Here is a 19,242-nt window from a genome sequence, read left to right on the forward strand (position 1 = left end):
TGCTTCTATGCTTTTGTGACTCAGTATCATGTCTGAAGTGCGTTAGTCGCTGAGGTCCAAGCGAGACTATCACCGCCTACAGAGCAGTTTTGGAATGGTGTTTGTTTGATCAGATTTCTCAATTCCAAAAAAACGGGAACATTGTTATTGTGATTATTTTGTGCTGCCAAACCTAGAAAAAACTTAATTGACAAGAATGTTTATTCCCCCCACCCCCCACGCTCTCTCTCTCGCTGTCACTCAGAGATTTGAGAACCATAATAATGGCATTGCAGAAAGATTGTAACCTGTTGCTTGGGTGTATTTATTCTGAGTACTCTGACAGGGTTCTATCTTAATAGTATCTTTAAGCTCTGGCCTATTGTACAGGTATAAGGATTTCTACCATGGAAAGAAGAAAGCAGTGTTGTTGCTCTGGATAAGAGCATTTGCTAAATGAAAATGTAAATGATAAGAATGAGGGCTCCAAAGCCCTTTCTTTCAGTAACAGCCCTGGTCAGGATGAGTGTGTTTGTGTGTGTGTGTGTGTGTGTGTGTGTGTGTGTGTGTGTGTGTGTGTGTGTGTGTGTGTGTGTGTGTGTGTGTGTGTGTGTGTGTGTGTTTCACAGAAAGAGTATGTATTTGCGTATATGCAATGTATTTAGTGTGGAGTTCAGAGTTATAGTTGACAGATTATTGCGCAAGGAAGTGTAGCAATTGGACTGTGTGCATCTGTTTATTGAGAAGGTCAATGTCAAGTCATAGTGCCCCTTGGCACACACACACATGCACACACACATCATGTGTGCATTTTATAGATTGTATTTATTAGGAATATGTAATTAAACATTAATTCTGCTATTTAACCTTCTTGACTGGTTGTTGTGTATCACACATAACACAAACATAAACGCACACATGAACAGAAGAACTCTGACAGAGCCTGTGCTAAACTCTTCTCAAGCTCTACAAGGTTGTTGTGGTGATGCTGTCTTGTTCAGACCTATAGACACAGAAAGTCTGTGATGCACAAGCCAGCCCCTATCATTTCCTGTCCCATGTTATGTCTGGATGTCTCACTGCTTGTTCACCCAGGGAAATAGCTGTTCTTCTGTGTCACTAGTGGGCGACTTGTCTCTCTGCATACAAGGCTTCTGATCTTTCTAGAGAGGAGCTGGTCTTACTGTAGACTGTAATAATGACTGCTGATCTTTCAGCAGAATAGATGAATGATTGGTGCATCTCTAGGTTACAAGGACTGCTGGCACATGGGACTGCTGGTCTCTGTGTAGGCTTACAGGACTGCTGGTCTCTCTGTAGGCTTACAGGACAGCGGGTCTTTTCAAGCTTATGGGATGGCTAGTATCTGTAGCTTATGGAATAGTTGCATTCTTTGTGGCATGAGACCTCTGTAGGCATTCTGCAAGGGCAAAGACAATCTTCTGAGTGTGCCCTTAACACACACACAAATGCGCACACACAGAGGGTGACCAGGGGAAGAGTAAACATACATCAGATCAGCCTAACCTGGCAGTGTTCCTTTTTGTTTGACGGAAAGAGAGATAGAAGGAGAGCAAGCAGATGAATAAAGCAGTGCAGTATAGTGAAATTCTCTCTCTCCCATTCCTGTGGGGATGACAGTGAAGATCAGAGGAGCCACAGAGACAGGCAAGTACTGCCATACTGGACTACACTGCTCTGTATATTTCGGTTTTAGTTTAGCTGTAGCTCTGAGAACAGACTGGAAGCTCACGTGAGTCTGCATTACTGTATATTACTCTGCCTTGTGCTCTTCCACCAATAGATTAGTCATGGGACTCTGTGTTTTCCATCTTTCTGTGTCAGTATGAGAGTGTGTCGGCATCGCTGTTTACTGGGCGCATTTGCCATGCTGCTGTGTGCCTCGGTGGCCCTGCACCTGCTGGTGGCTCTGTTCCTCTTGTCAGCACATCACACGACCTGCGAGCTCTCTCAGTGTTTATTCACCCAGCCGCACGATGACCTCACCTCAGCCAACCGTTCACACCCGGCCCCTTCCCACATGGCTGCCGTCACCGGACGGTGGAAGCAGGAAGTGCGTGCTGGAGAGGTGAACATTACCAAACTGGAGGCTCTGTTCTCCCACGCACTGTACAACCTGCATGCCCCACCCTCTCATGACGATGACTGGCTGCTGAAAGTCCGCTCCAAAGGAAGTGAGGGGCACAATGAGGAGCAGTGGTGAGACACACACACACACACACACACACACACACACATGCACGCAAGCACAGGGCTGAGTTGTGACATGCAGAGTTGTGACATTTCTCTACATACCCCGTCACAGTGTTAAGTTGTTTTTCCCTGCAGAATTGTTACTCTGCAAGTATTGTTACCCTGCAGATATATATGCTTCTGCATTGAGTGTGAAGGTTGGCATAAAACAAGCCAAAAACCTCGCCTCACTTACCTTTGTCCTGCCCATTCAGGTTGAGTGACAGCAAGGAAGGCTATGATCCTATCCAGTGGAACACCAGTACTGAAACCCACCCACCTTGGCTGCGCTTCCACCTGGGCATCTCTCGCTGGCAGCTCTACCAGCACAGGGACGCCAACGTGGCTGTTCTCCTCCAGCAGCTGGCAATCAACCGCATCGTCAGCGCAGGTGGCCACCGCCCCCTTTACCCTGACTGCCTGAACACCCAGTAGAGCTGCAGTCCTGCAGACAGAGATTAGGGAGACATCTAGAGGTTAAAAATGACTCTTGCAGAAAGGACTCTACACACAAAAAAGACTTTTATATGTTGATCTTTTCCACAAAGAGCAAGTATATAAAGCTTTAGAAAGAGTTATATATAAAATATGAGGCTTTAAGAATAGTTTTTTCTGTTCCTTATGGGCATAGGTTAAGTCACATTTGGACAGACATATTGGCATGCTGGATATAAACAATTAGACTGAAAGCTTTGTTTCAGTTAAATTCAGTTCTGTTCATTTTAGCTCAGGCATGCTTTATTGATACAGTTATGAGAATAGCTTTTCTAAAGCAGTGTTGCCAAAGCATATTTTCTATTGACAATATAAGGGCTTAACTTTGTTTACTGTGGTCTCCTTTATCACACATTCCAGTTCAGAAGACGGGGGGAACTCAGCTGAAGTTGCTGTTGACGTTCCCCAATTACGGTCAGGCTCTCTTTAAGCCAATGAAGTGAGTCTAAAATGTGACCACACAGTATACAACACATGATCACACAGCAAATGGCACATAACCACACAATGTACAATGTGAGACCTCACAGCTTACCTCAGCAACAGCTATAGCACATAAAGTGCCTTATGACTGCAAACACAGCCCCACCCACCCTATGCTCTGTTATTCAGATGTATCAGCCTGTATTTAGTGATTTGGGTTTTACTTGCTATGTACAAATATAGTAAATGTTAGTTATCTGATTTCAGTTTCCCATAAGTAGTAGCTCCTATAATTGCCACATCTACTGCCAATTTTTCATAAATCTTAATGGATTCTGATAGGCTACAAAGAATTTGAATACCTATACCCTTAGGAATTAGGAATCTCTGTGTAGGGTTATGATTAGAACTATGATAGGGGTTAATGGTGTCTCTGAGAGTTAGAGAGTTAGAGAGGGCTATCTGTTAACCCATCTGAGTTTCCACATAGTCACAAGATTGAATTATGTTTCATGATCAGTTGTGGCGAAATTGGAGACATTTGGGTGATGCTACCGAACATGGTGCTGTCCATTGGTGGTGGTGTCACTGTGCTTCAGTGGTACTGGGAGCTGTGGAAGCTTCAGGCTGCTCCGTCAGGCCTGTCCTTTTGTTTTATTGCAGGCAGGAGAGGTATGAGGAGACCAACGTGAACCTCTTCTACTTCTCGGACTTCGAGAGGCACAATGCTGAGATTGCAGCCTTCCATCTGGACAGGTGCCAGGGAGGGGTGGTGTAACCGTTCCGAGTGTTGCATAGCATTTTTGAAACTGACCATCAAAACTAAGATTGCGTGCTCTCTGTTCCTCATTCTGTCTCTCTTTTGTTCTGTTTCACCCCCTTTCCTCATCCCTTCCTTTTCTCTCTCTCTCTCTCTCTCTGCTTCCCTCTTGCACACTCTCTCTCTTGCTCTGTCTCTCTCTCCTGCTCTCTGTTGATCAACACCCTCATTACTCTTTCTTCTTCTGTTTCTATAAGGATCTTGGGTTTTAGACGCGTGCCTCCAGTTGTGGGTAGGCTGATTGACGTCATTAAGGAGATTAAAGATGTCACTACAGACCACAAACTAGCCAGAACCTTCTTCACCTCTCCAGGTTGGTTCTCTCCAGCCAGGGCAGGCAGGCTCATGATCCTCTTCAAAGAGACTTAAACATTTTTGGTGTTTTATTATTATTTTTGCTTATTTGTTTAGCAACAGTTAGGATTTCATTAGGTGACTTTTGTTAACTCAAATTCATGATGTCCTCACTATCTTGAAAAGAAAAAAATCTCTCACTGTAATGCTAATATCAGAGGTGTTTACTTTATAATTTAGAGGTTTTTTGTACAAAATAATTTTAATTATAATAATTTTATTATAATAATCTTCCTTTAGTGTTATCACTTTACCGTTATGAAATCTCTGTGTGTTTTAAGAGGTGTTGCGTCAAGTCTTTTGGTTCCTGTGTGTTTTTCACTCCCTGCTGTTGCATGTGTCAGTGGGCAACACGTGTTTCTATGGCCAATGCTCGTATTACTGCTCCACGGAGCACGCCGTATGCGGCCGTCCCCGGACCCTGGAGGGCTCCCTCGCTGCCATGCTGCCTGACCTGTCACTGTCCCCGCGCCGTACCTGGAGGAACCCGTGGAGACGCTCATACAGCCGCAGCAAGCTAGCGCTGTGTGTAGACTGTGTGTGTGTGTGTGTGTGTGTGTGTGAGTGTGTGCATCTAGAAGAGGAACAGGGGCGGCCAACTAAAGAACACTGTCTAGTGCAATCCTTTGACTTCCCTGTCCTGGCAATGAACCAATCGGATTTAAGATTACTGTCATTATCATATGAAATAATATAGCCAAGATATGAAAGAGCAATAAAAGCTTGTGCTGTGGATGTTCTCTGTGGCAGTGAGAGTTGAAGCAGGTGTGTTTGACAAGAGCAATTCACAACATGTGCTGGGCTCTCACTCTGCAGGACAGGAGGTCAACACCCATTGTATTTGATTATTGCTGACAAAAAGTACATTCAAGCATTAAGCACAATGATTGTTTACAGAGCAGTGATTGGATTATTATTTAATATATGGTGAAAATATGTAAATGGATACTGGCATATGATTACAGATGGGAGACAACTCCAACTTACTGCAATTCAGTAAAGAAGACTCCACCCTATGACCAAGGCACTCGATTGGTGGATCTCATAGATATGACCATCCTGGACTTCCTTCAGAGTAAGAGCTGGTCATCAGATCACTGAATTAAATGATATAAAAGGAGATATTCTCCTTTCACAATTAAAATGAGTTTTGCAATACTTTGATTGAACTCTCCCTTCTGTTGCGCCCTACTTCTCTGCTGTGTAATTGGCCAGGTAATATGGACAGACACCACTACGAGACATTCGAGATCTTTGGCAACAACACGTTCCTCATCCACCTGGATAATGGGAGGGCGTAAGTGTTTATGTCCGGAGCTGCAATACATGTGGTCAGGATCGCATACATTTGTCTGAACATGTTTTGTGTATGTGTTTATGTGTGTATGTGTGTGTGTGTGTGTGTGCATGCCACAGGTTTGGTCGCTACTCTAAGGACGAGCCCTCTATTCTCACGCCGCTGGTGCAGTGCTGCAGGTAAGTCTGATTGTCAGTTGGTACATTAGAGTTGCATGTTGTGTCTGTCTTAAAACAGACATGTCCTGGAAGTGCACAGTGGCTAGTGGCTGGTGGACCAATTGCTAGCCACTTGTCCATCATTCCTGAGCAAGTGGGAATGTCACAACCTCCTTTTGTCTGCCGGCTGTGGGTGTTGACATCACTACCAGTCTCCATTCTGTGATCTATGTGCAAATTTGTGTGCTAGAAATGTTTGAGGAAGTCTTCTCACATGAGCCTTTTGTTGTTGTCTACTGTTTCTTTCTTTTGTTTTTCACGTCATCTCTTTTTCTCTATCTGTCTGTTCTCCATCATTATTGTATGTCTCTGCTGTGTCCCTCAAACACACATCTCCATCTCCCTCCCACCCTCTCTGTCTCGCTCAACATCTTTTTCTCTCCTTCTTTTAATCTCCCTCTCTTTCCCTCTCCCTCTCCCCATCTCCCAGGATCCGCCGTTCGACATTATCGCGTCTGCGCCTGCTCTCTCTGCCCGAGTACCGTCTCAGTGATGTCATGCGGGCGTCGCTGTCACATGACCCGCTGGCCACCGTGGCCCCCATGCTCGCTGAGCCACACCTCTCTGCGCTGGACCGCCGACTGGACACTGTGCTCCAGGCCATCCAGCGCTGTCTGCTCCAGTACGGTGATGTCATATACGACGACATCCCCAACTATCCGGGCTAGCAGTGCGCACTGACTGCCTTAACACTATGATGACATATGGTGGTCTTGTAGACTGACTTACCCATTAACTGACTGGTTTACTGTAATGATTGTCATTACTGTAATAATGCTCAGTCATTGAGAATTGTTGACGGATTTAACACAGTTCCTGCCGGAAAATGTAACTGACACCACACAGACACCGGGAGTGTTTTTGATTGAACATAGTCAAATGTGAGTTTTCTAGTAAATGTGAATGCAATAAAGTCTGAGCAGAGCAATGTAATATTCAGCAATGAGTTTAAAGTGCACAATGATAAACTCCAGTTTATTTCCATTAATGGTGTAAACCATTGAAAACAAACACTAAATCAAATAAAAGAAAGACCAGCAGAAGAGTTGGCATGGGGAAAACAAGCTTAGGTGACTTGGCATGACAGATGGCACTTTTTATGTACAACAGTTTCACATCAACACCAATTGAGACATGGGTGGATATCCTGCCTTTTACACCCTGGTCCCTTTTTTCCATATTCTGCTAAAAGCACACAACAGCTTCTGTAACAATGCAATTATTTGTAAGGAAGATTTACATTTTGCATTGCTTAGATTGGACTGGCATCTTAATTTTTGTTTCAGAGCTGGACACAATAGTGGACACAATAGTTTACAACTAGTTGCTAATTGTTTTTGTTTGGGGGTCAGAGGTCCAAAGTTATGATTTGCAACTATCAGGTAGTATTAATAAATATATGTAAATATGAAGGACTAATTGTCCAAAATGCTAATAGGCCTACTGTTTATTTTTCATAACAAACAAGCTCGACTACGTAGTAAAATGTCAACTGTAATGACAGTGGTTTTGTTTTCCTTAAACATATGGCAGTGTAGAAAGGGAAGGAAATGTGAGGTGTTTCCATAGTCTGAAGTAACCACCCCATCTAACCATTCATGCCCACACACCGCTAGCTCACTCTGTAGTTAGCCCATGGTGAAAAGATCCAGGAGGATGTACGTAAGAGAATTTTGCTATAATAGTTTTATAATACCTTTCTATTTTCTATACTTATACCACATTTCTAAATATACCATAACTTTTATACCATTAACGGTTTATGCCATTTTTTTTCTTGTTTTTTTGAAAGCATGGGCTTCAGTGTCAAACTATTGATCATCCTGCTGGATATTTCAGGTGGGATAACTATTTTAGTCTTGGTACTACAGCAAATCTTGATATTATATTTAATACTAATGGGATGAACTCTAATAGACTGGTGTGTCATAATAGGAAATACAGAAAAATAGAGAAGGACCATAGAACAAAAGAGAGCAGTGAGATCTTTAGCTCTTCTCTCTCTGTCTCTCTGTCTCTGTCTCTGTCTCTGTCTCTGTCTGTCTCTCTCTCTCTCTCTCTCTCTCTCTCTCTCTCTCTCTCTTGCTCTCTCTAATGGTACATAGAGCATGTAGATGGCTCAGTGGTTCCCTTCTGTTTTTAGGCTTAATAAATGTACTTGTGGAATTAAAAGAAGTCCTTGACATAGAGTGGTGTGAATAAGTGTTTGGCCCTTCCTGATATCTTATTTTTTTTGCATGTTTGTCACACTTAAATGTTTCATATCATCAAACAAATTTAAATATTAGACAAAGATAACACAAATAAACACAAAATGCAGTTTTTAAATGAAGGTTTTTATTATTAAGGGGGAAAAAAATCCATACTTACATGGCTCTGTGTGAAAAGGTGATTTCCCCCTAAACCTAATAATTGGTTGGGCCACCCTTAGCAGCAACAACTGCAATCAAGCGTTTGCGATAACTGCAGTGCTGTGAATTTTGGCTCACTCATCTTTGCAGAATTGTTGTAAAACATTTAAGTGTGACAAACATGCAAAAAAAAAAGATATCAGGAAAGGGGCAAACACTTTTTCACACCACTGTACATGGTACTTTACATGTAAAACATACTTACAGTCATAATCATAATTGAAAAGAACATTTACATATTGGTGATCTCAGTAATGCTAAGACGCTGATGAATTTCCCACTTTTGGACAGATCTGAGAACATTGCTTCAGCTCTTGTAATGGTTAAGACGAGGGCACAGTTCAAGAAAGCTACTTTTAGATCAGCACAGTTTAAAGACTATTGAATCATAAAAACAAGCTGGATGAATGACGAGTGAACAGAGGAAACTCCTTGGCACTGAAAGGGACCCTGATGTTTGTCTTATATAGATTAAGATTTTAAGATTAACAGTGTACAAATCTGATGTAATATTGTCAGAAGCAACATTGTTTTATGAGGCTGGCAAAGTCTTTGGAGCCATGGAGGTGTAACTGACTGTAAATAACTGAAATTTAGGGGTGCATTTGTATCATATATGAAACTGTGGACTATTCTAAGATTACAAATGGTTTTATTTGGTTTTATGTTTTATATATATATATATATATATATATATATATATATATATATATATATATATATATATATATATATATATATATATATATATATATTAATATGCATCAGTAAGTTGTTTTTTGCTGTTTTTTTTAGTTTCAGCTTCTGTGGTTCAGAGTGTAAATGTAACATGCACTCCTCAGACCATCTGTGCTCTGCGGGAGTCAAAGGTGGAGCTGATGTGCTCTTACTCACACATCAACACCACAACAGTCTTCTGGTTCAGCCCCAAACAGAAAGCTAAATGGAGGAATGAAGAACATCCAGAGGATTTAGCATTAGACTCAGACTACGCAGGACGTGTGAGTTACACTGAGACCACGAGGTCCAGCTCAACTCTTACAATAACAGACCTGAGAGAGAGAGACTCAGGGGAATATCACCTCATGCTCTTTACAAATACAGGAGAGAAATATCACAGCTCCACAGCAGTCAATCTAACAGTTACAGGTAATAAAGGGGCTATTGTAGCAACCTGTTAAGTTACTGTTTAGTTATTTTTGTCTAATCTTTTAAGTTATAACTATTTAGATCTGCAGGTGAGAGTGGCCCCTGCCTATGGATTGCAAAAGGGTCTCACCTGCAGCACTTCCTGTACCCTCACCAGTATCCCGGAGCGTTACTACTGGTACAAGAACGGACAATATACAAACAAATTCACAGAGGGCAACAGAGTCCATTATTTATTCAGCAGTGATGAAGGCAGTTACTCCTGCTCAGTCTATGGCTTTAATGATATACTCTCCCCTCCAATGTGTGAGTGTGAATTTTTCCTCAGTATTTAGTTAATGGACACTGTGATTTTACAATTACAAACTGGTAGTCGGATGACTTAATTTGCTAAAAATCGATTTATAGGGTTAAAGTGTTGCTCCCTTCATAATCACAGACAGAAGGGGAAGAGGTTAAAGGTCAAGAAGCTGATGAAGCCTGGGAGGTCAAAGGGGGGGGGGAAATCTCACACTGACTCATGATGGTCTTAATGGAGATGTTGAGGCTTTGAAAGGGACTTTCTTCAAGAATAAAATACAGATGAAACCAAGACTACTTTCAGAATGACAGAGTGCTGCTTTAAATTATATCATTTAATGGCTTGTTATCATTTCAGGTGTTTTTAGTAAGACATGTTGGAGTGTGACATACACAGACAGAAGAGTGTGTTTTGTGGAGGGATCATCAGTGGAGCTTCCCTGCACTTACTCATATCCCAGTAATGAGAAAGTTGAACACACATTCTGGTATTATGTTCGTCCAAATGAGGATCCACAGGACCTGAGTCAGGAAGAGCAGTTTACTGGTCGAGTGGAGTATGTTGGAGATGAAGAGAAAAACTGCACTCTGAGAATCAGAGAACTGAGGAAGAGTGATTCTGGAGAATATCGCTTTAGATTCAGCGGTAAAACTAGAAGAGCAGTATTCAGTGGTAAACCAGGAGTCATTGTGAATATTACAGGTACCTGCCCATACCAGTCTAATAATAAATTATCATCATCATCAAAAACAACAACAACATTATTATTATTATTGATAATAAATGTTATTTTTGTTGTTGCTGCATACAGATCTGCAGGTGAGAGTGAGTCTCACCCCAGTATCAGAGGGACAGACAGTAACACTGAGCTGCAGCTCCACCTGCACTCTGCCCTACAACCCCACCTACATCTGGTACAAGAACGGACAGCCTGTAACCAACAAACCCACCAAACACAACAAGCTGTACCTGCAGTGCAGTGAAAATTCAGATAACTACTCCTGTGCTGTGAGAGGACATGAGGAACATCGCTCTCCTGCTGAAACCATTCATGCCAAATGTAAGTCTTACTAGAAGCAAATTCCAGTAATCCTGGCAGTAATCTACATCTAGATGAATTTGCTTTTGTGCTTTCTGGTGTTTTGGCTTTAAACATGTGCTAATGTGTCTACATTTGGATGTTCTGCTCACAATGTAAAATTGAGAGTCAGAAAAATCATAAATATATTCAGGTTTTTTTTGTCTGTTTCAATCTGATGTTGCATATGACTCCTATTATTATTATTTACATTTATATAGCACTTTTGTCATACTCAAGAACACTTTACAGACACACACACACACACACACACACACACACACACATATATATATATATAAATAAGCTTTTACAATCACTCACATACCAATGAGAAGTGGCAGCCAATTTGCACACAGTGTACTCTCCATCAGAAACCAGGTGCAGAGGAAGGGGAGGAGGTTAAGACCAGGACAGAGCACCAACCATCACTGGACACACACACACACACACACACACACAGGTCGCATTCATACAGGACAATTTATAGTGTCCAATCAACCCAACCTCTGTGTTTTTGGACTGTGGTACATGGAAGAACAGGGAGAACATAGAAACTCCACCCAGATAGGGACTTGCCCGAGACCGCTGAGAGGCAAACGTGTTAACCAATAAGCCACTGTGCTTCTCCTGGTTTATCTCTGTAGGTCCAGAGGGGAGAACAGTGTTAAAGCATGTCACAGTGGGAGTGGCAATCTGTCTGGCTCTAATACTCCTCACAGGAGCTCTGTGGATGTGGTATGTGATCTGTTAAAAATATGTGTGATGATCTCAAAATGACTTTCACAGATATGCTTGAAAGAAGGATGTTTGTTTGTCAGGAGGAGAAACTCCAGGTCAGCTGAAGACCACAAAAGGTTTGAGAAGAAAGCAGAGGTGAGTATGTTCAAGAGCAGAGATTATGAAATCATGTCACATGATCAAAAATGACACAATTCCTGTGTCTGTTTTCTTTCTCCCTCAGTGCGACTTTGCTCCTGTGTATGATAATGTCTCAGCCTTGCCCAAGACCTCTGATCCCTCACAGAACACTTCAGATGTTCATGATGGCATTCACTACTCCAGTGTACATTTCAAACACTTCCACACACAAGCATCTCAGTTGCCTCCTTCCTGGCCTGACTTTAACGCCTCCGAAGAGCACAGTGTTCATTATGCTGCAGTGAACTTCAGCAGACATGCTGCTGCCACCCAGTGAGGATAATAGTGCATTATGCCATTCTCATAACATCTGCTGGTGGCTGTATCTTATTAGAGGTCTTTGGTAGCTCAGTCAGCTTAGTCTGAGACCTGCAGATAGATTCAAAAACACAAACCCTGCCTGTAAGGGAGAGAAAGGACACAGGACTGTGGAGAGGACAGAGCTGTAGACGCAGATATGGAACCTGGAGAGATGTTGGGATTTTCCATTCTAGATCTGTTTTGCAGCAATCAACCAATGACTTGAAAAAACAGAAAGCTATTGGTGAATTTGAGCTTATGGGCCAGAGTCATGAAGCTCGAAGGTAACTGTTGTACGCCTTACAAAATGCGGGACACGGTATATACACCTATTCATGAAGTTACCATGGAGATAATAAACACACAGCTGTCAGCTTTTCGCTGCGCTAGAGTCACCTGTACAAAAGATGAAAGCCAACACGTATATTAGTCCATTCATAAAGACCCACGCCCATAGACAGACTAACCCCAGTCGTGAGGCCAAGTGTTATTTTTGCAGCTCGCTTTTCGATTATGAATCGCTAATGTCATGTGCAAATCAAGACAAAATGCAGTAGCACCATAAATAACGCAATGGTAAAACACGCTGGCAGACCACATTTATAAATAAGGAAACATGTTACCGCGGCACTATTTGATGTTAACGTCACGTTAAATAAGGCGATATGTTTTATAAATTTGGCCCAGTATGTCTCAGAGCACTAGGCACAACAGTAGTGTGTTAATGATGTGTCGATAAATTGTGAACATGTTTTAGTCGTGTGGTTGTTTTCTTCTCCCTCGTCCACGCCGTGAGGATCGCCGTGAGGAAAACTCTGATCTTGCTCATATCCTTAAGGTGATAAAATGCCAGTTTAGTAACTGAGTTGATGTGACTGCTAAAACTGAGATCAGAGTTGATTAGTTTGCCAAGATTACGAGCTAGCGCTTTAAATTTGATATTTTAAATAGCGATTTCAATTTTTAAATAGATAGGCAGCTAGTCTGTGCCTCTCATTGCTCATCCCAAATAGAATAATCTCTGTTTTATCTCTATTTTAGTGCAGATTTGGCCCATCCAGTTAATAATGTGCTCACAGTTAAGATCCACTTAGTGTAATAGTGAGTTTAAGGGAAACATAGTTGATAGGGAAGAGGGTCAAGTCAATCTAAGTATTGTCTACATAGCTTTATTGAACTTTACTATACAACTGTAATAGGACAGCCCAAAGTTTTGTAAGAAAACATCAGATCCAGTAAGGAAAAGTACAGTGATTTAGAATTGGACTGAACACACTCCTCTGTTGAGTCCCTCATTTCAACTCACGTTTGCGCTGGTCTCCTCACTCCTGCTGCTGACAGCTGTAGCTCGCCTCCTGGTGGAGAACCACAGTAATAACATCACCAGTTTCACACTGCAGTTACTACCCTCTGGAGAAAGTGAATTTAACCCTGTTGATGGCACTGTGTGACCCTATACTGTAAACATCAAAGCAAAGACTCTCTGGACTGAGCAGTAAACAGCCTACGCATTGGCAGGGTGTGCAATATCAATGTGGCTTCAGCTTTTTACCTCATCCATAGACAGACAGCAATGAGAGTCAGAAACAAACCCACAGTGACTCCAGAAGCTGCGTATGTCCCAGCTGGGTTCCCTGCATCAGGAAGGAGAGGGCAGCATGTTACACAGACGTGTGAACAGTCACAGAAGTCTTGCTGTATGATCTCATCAAACTGACATTGGAAATGGAAGTGCAGGATAGTTGTCTTAAAATCTCTTTTTTTCCTGGCTGTTCATATTCATGCTTGAAAGCGGCCCATATGTGTCAGGTATATGAAGATTTAACTATGCACTGGTGCGTGACATTTCAGTTAGTGTGGAGACGTTTGTGCACATGTATGGTGGGACTGGACTGTGGATGTAGGACCACCTGTTCTGTGTGTGTACACTTAAGAAAACATTCTTAACACATCTCACAATAGTGCATAACACATCCAGAAGGGTGGTGGCGGAGTTGTGCTGTCCCAGCTGGTTGTGAGCGGTGCAGTAGTAGTTTCAAGTTTCAAGTTTGGATTATTTGTCACGTACATAGTCATACACGGTATAAATCACAGTGAAATGGTTTTGTGAGTGCTCTGTCCAAATGTTTTCTGGCTTAGCTCGCTGGTCATTGTTATCCAAGCATCTGTCATGTTTGCTTTACATAGTTGCTTGTGCAAACCTCTGCTGGTGTAAGTCATGTGATTTTTTTTGTAGCCTGCTTCCTTTTTGTCATCATGTATTCCTATACTCTCCGTATTGGCTCTAGGACCCTGGACCGTGATTATGACTGATTTTGGATTTGCTCCTAATAAAACTCACTCTTCTTACCATGTGTGTCCACCTCGTAATTGATCCATATTACAACATGTAAAAAAAACCGAAACAAAACCCAACAATTTATTCCCCAAATACTGGCAACTATTAAATATGTCTAAAAATGCTGTAGTTGTCTTATGTCTTAGCCATATGTGACTCAGCATGAGTTGACTGTAATCTAGTAGAAGTTGCCAGTGACACAGAGTGAGTGCAGTTTAAAGTGAGGACAAGAGCAAGAGACAATGAGAACACAAACAAAACACACAGATGTAGTACTGCTGAACCAGCTAGCCAGTGCCCACAAATGTATAGAGCCCTCAACAGTGAAAGGTGCTTCCCAGCTACTTATAAACATGTAGGCAGAACCAGCAGCAAAAAACAGCAAAAACAAACAACAATCAAACAAACTTTTTATCTCATAGAAGCTGCCAGTGAGATGCTGACAGAGTGATGAGAGTTTAAAGTGAGGATCTTACAGACAGCAGGAGAGCGGAACTCCTCATATCCTCTTACAGCACAGGAGTAGCTGCCTGCATCCTCACTACTGTCATACATATACAGTCCATTAGTGTTCTGGTTAAATATAGGCTGTCCATTCCTGTACCAGATGTAGGTGGGGTTGTTGGGCAGCGTGCAGGTGGAGCTGCAGCTCAGTATGATGCTCCCTCTATATGTGTTTGACATCATAACCTTCAGATCTGCAAATAATTTTAATAAAGAAGCTTTGGTGTTAATTTTATAAATAGCATATTTTTATAGTTAACTAGTCTTATGTGATTACCTGTGACAGACAGAGATACTCCAGGATCACCAGTGTATGGACCCCAAGGACCATCAGTGTGGAATCTGAACCTGTATGTGTGAGCGTCACTCTCTCTCAGGTGAGTGATTGTCATACTACAGTCATTCTGGGAGCTCTGTCTATACTGCACTCTCCCCTCATACTCCTCTTCCTCTCTCACATCCACAGCTTCAACACCAACCTGCTGCACTTTAATAAACCAGAATGATTCTGTCACCGTTTGTCCTCCAAGGTATTTATAAGAGCAGGATAGATCAACATTTGAGCCTTTCAGAGCACACAAGTGTATATCACACCCTAAAACACCTGAAACAGATACAGTCACATTCAGGAAAAAATAAATTCGGGTAATTCATAAAATATGAATGAATATTACTAATTAATATGTTAGCTTTTAATATTAATATTTGCTTTTAAACCAAGCCAGATAAATGCAGAGGAAATCTGCATAATATTTATCCATCATGTATATATACTCACTGAACTCAATTTTAGAAACACCTGCCTATAAATATCCACCAGGACATCCCATTGTTTCAGGCAGTCTATTCCTAACAGAGCCTCTCTCTCAATATGGAGTTAGTTTACCAGTTACCTTCCTTCCTTAAAGATACAACTGATTTCCTTATTAAATGGAATGAACTTTACAACATTAGTCAAGATGATTTATTATGTACCATGGATGTATCAAGTGTGATACTAGAATTCTTAGTATAACTCACACAAGAAATTTGACAAAAAAAAAAAGTTATGTTCTGTAACAAATGTTATTTACAGATTCAAGTTCTCTGGGATAACTGGTTTCCCCAAATTGTGAATATATATATATATATATATATATATATATATATATATATATATATATATATATATATATATATATATATATATATATATATATATATATATATATATTTTGAACATTATTATACATATTTCAGTAATGCTTTTTCACAGTACGAGGAGTAAATGAGGAGTGAGTTTCCTTGCTCTTATGAACACATGGCCCCTCTAACATAGCCACTGGCCCCAGCCTGGCCCCCCATTTCAAAGAGTATAGAATTGCAACTGAACCCTCCCTCTTTCTGTTTCAAAAGAGCCCCTAATCTAAAAGACCCTTTAATTTGGGTGCAGTTACCTAAACAATCTACGTCTCTTCCTTTGAAGGAAGTTGATGGTAACTTTAAATGTTTTCATTTATTTATTGATGTGAATACAATTATGAAAACTTTGTTTTATCCTCTTCCTTGAACTCTATATACACAATATAGGTAATTCACCTTTTACTACACTGTAGATATTAATTTGTTACATGGATACTGACATCAAATACTTGTGACATTTTGATGAAGTATCCAAGGGAGAGGCCTCTTTTCTGCATATAAGTGGGATGAGATGTTAGAAACACGCTGATGAAGACCTAAGGGCTGAAACGTTCGTGTCTTTGAAACTGTGTCTTCAGTCACTTAAACTATTGCATTATATAAGAGTGCTGTCCAACCACATTCACTCATTAATTTCTTCCATGGATCCATCCTGTCAGAAATATTTCTTCAAAGAGTAAAGGGAGTGGCCTGTTTAATTAATTCTTCTTAGTGTACACTCAGAGTTTTTGTATAGCCAAACTGTGGTGATGCACATGTAAAACAGCAACACAGCTGTGTCTTATAAACTTGTACCAATAAAGCACCTACAATCATAAGTACATTTATGTCCATCAGTATTCAGTATTAGTCTGACTAAGATCCGACTGTAAGACACGCTTGCTTAGTAAGTTCAGACTATGCTGCTGTGAGTGTAGATGGTACAGTGAAGGGACTGGTGTTTGCTCAGCTCTTGTAAATGGTTCTGTCCAGTTTCTTACATGTACACTATTGTAAATGTAATCAGTATCACTGCTCTGTTTCTGAGTGTATCAGTGACAGAGAGTCTGGTGAATTCTCTCATCATGAAATATCACACACTCTCATGTCAGATCTGACCAGACTGGATTGGAAGGGATCAAGTGACTGAATAATTACTAATTGAATAATATCCGTTGTATAAAAAGAATAAAACACATGTGGCATGCAAATATGTAGAGTAAAATGGATTGTGCAAATATGTCAAATATTGAATAATACTGAAGTTCAGAGTTAGTCTTGAGATTTAGTTCAAATCCAACACTTACACACTGCAGGAGAGTGCTGTCTGCTGCCATACACACTACAGGAGTAGCTGCCCTCATCAGATACACTGGTGGAGTGGAGCATAATGGAGGCATCATTTCTATATGACCTGTACTGTCCATTCCTGTACCAGTAGTGCTGAGGGGTCTTACTGAAGCTGCAGGTGGAGCTACAGGTGAGTTTCACCTCTCTCTGTCCTACAGTCTCAGGATTCACCTTCAGGTCTACACACACATCACATCATGCACATCAGAATGTTTTCTGTGTGAGAAAAACATGGTGTGCATGTGTATGGAACAGAGAAAGTGTAGATATGGATGTGTGGGAGAGAAAGAGATACATTTTGTAAGTGTCCATAAACTACCTATGGTTATACAAAATTGTTCCTACTAAGTTAACAAGTATGGTTCAGTGTGAAAATCTGAGTTCTAAAATTCAAAATTAGTTAATTATAGACTTAAATGTCTTTACTGTTAGGGACACTAATTTGTACAAACAGTAAAATCAGTTGGTCAGAGACCCAGTCACAAATGTGGTAATATTGAAAACTTTGTAATGTCCTCTTTAAAGCAGCACAGAGTTTAAAGTGCAGTGTTTTTGTTATGGGAAAGTCTGTTAAAAGTAGAAATCCACCAGAGTGACAATAATGAAGTGTGAAATATGTAAGTCCCCATGTCCCAACAATGTATAATGTGTGTATGGCAGTGTGTGTGTGTGTGTGTGTGTGTGTGTGTGTGTGTGTGTGTGTGTGTGTGAGAGAGAGAGAGTGTGTGTGTGTTCTATGTTTTAAGTTTGTTATTACCTGTAACAGTGAGAGTAACTCCAGATGAAGCAGATATCCATTAATTCCTCCATGTTCTAAATCTGAAGTTATAAACTCCAGAGTCACTTACATTCACGTTGTTCATTGTCAGTGTACAGTCATTCCACCGTGTGCTTACAGACACTCGTCCTAAGTATTGAGGGTCTTTACTCAGGTCTTGTGGTTCTCCATCAGATCTCTGGACCTGATACCACTCTCTCGCTCTGACATTGGAGGAACTAGATGTATACTTGCAGGGGATTTTTACTGTAGATCCATTAGGAGCACAGAGGCTCCGAGAGGAGAGAGCTACACTGTGCTGAGACTGAGTTTCTGGCAAACACACACACACATACACACACACACACAAATGTACGCACACATGCACACACACACACACACACACACACACACACACACACACACAAACGTACGCACACATACACACACACACACACACACACACACACACAAACGTACGCACACATGCACACACACACACACACACACACACACACACACACACACACACACACACACACACACACACACACATAGGTGCATGAAGTTATTATAAATTGTTTGCATGAATACACATAAAACAGAGTAGAAAATAAGAAAAAAAATCTAAACTTTACCTGCCAGTAACACGAGGATTGCTGCTATAATAATATTTCTTGATGTTCAGAAAGACATGGTGACATCACTGTTCATGAAGAACCGATACTTGAAGCTCCAGTAAGTCGTGACTTTAGGCTAAATGTTTCTGATAAATGATCAGAGAAAAAGCCTTAAGAATAAGAAGAATAAGCAGCCTGTGCTACTGTCTTGTGTTCCTGAGTATAACGGCCGTGACCTCAGTCCTGCTCCTCCTCACCCATCCTACACTGGGAAGATGTTGTGATCTTGGTTACTGTCAAACAGCAAAGACACGGAAGGTGTGTTGTGCATTTAGCGCAGCGTTCTGTCATCATACCTCCCCCCTTTATCTTATAATGTCTTCCTTTTTCTGGACTCAAGATTCTTAAAAATGCAGAAAACTGCTCTCAAAAGCTCAGACTGTTGAGACTCCCGAGCTTTTTCGGTCCCCTGAATCCTTCTGATAGTCACCAGGTATTCTGATTTGATGACAT

At 41.2% G+C, this 19,242-nt stretch overlaps 2 protein-coding genes and 1 pseudogene across 2 annotated transcripts; 2 read left to right on the top strand and 1 right to left on the bottom strand.

Moving 5' to 3' along the window:
• The first annotated feature begins 1,787 nt into the window (after positions 1-1,787).
• fam20cl (family with sequence similarity 20 member C, like) lies at positions 1,788-6,704 on the top strand. Its single transcript, XM_027016598.2, has 10 exons — positions 1,788-2,199; positions 2,448-2,623; positions 3,088-3,166; positions 3,814-3,906; positions 4,168-4,283; positions 4,669-4,849; positions 5,290-5,399; positions 5,540-5,621; positions 5,741-5,800; positions 6,270-6,704. Exons 1-10 carry the CDS (start codon positions 1,826-1,828, stop codon positions 6,505-6,507), a joined length of 1,509 nt encoding a protein of 502 aa, XP_026872399.2. The 5' UTR covers positions 1,788-1,825; the 3' UTR covers positions 6,508-6,704.
• A 746-nt stretch (positions 6,705-7,450) lies between these two features.
• On the top strand, positions 7,451-14,329 carry LOC113581481. Its single transcript, XM_035521082.1, has 9 exons — positions 7,451-7,497; positions 7,632-7,678; positions 9,046-9,399; positions 9,481-9,705; positions 10,058-10,402; positions 10,512-10,760; positions 11,426-11,516; positions 11,600-11,654; positions 11,743-14,329. Exons 1-9 carry the CDS (start codon positions 7,475-7,477, stop codon positions 11,974-11,976), a joined length of 1,623 nt encoding a protein of 540 aa, XP_035376975.1. The 5' UTR covers positions 7,451-7,474; the 3' UTR covers positions 11,977-14,329.
• Positions 13,322-19,060, bottom strand: LOC118240480 (annotated as a pseudogene).
• Positions 19,061-19,242: the final 182 nt, after the last annotated feature.

Source organism: Electrophorus electricus, chromosome 21 (genome assembly GCF_013358815.1).
Source record: "Electrophorus electricus isolate fEleEle1 chromosome 21, fEleEle1.pri, whole genome shotgun sequence".
Taxonomy (NCBI): Eukaryota; Metazoa; Chordata; class Actinopteri; order Gymnotiformes; family Gymnotidae; genus Electrophorus; species Electrophorus electricus.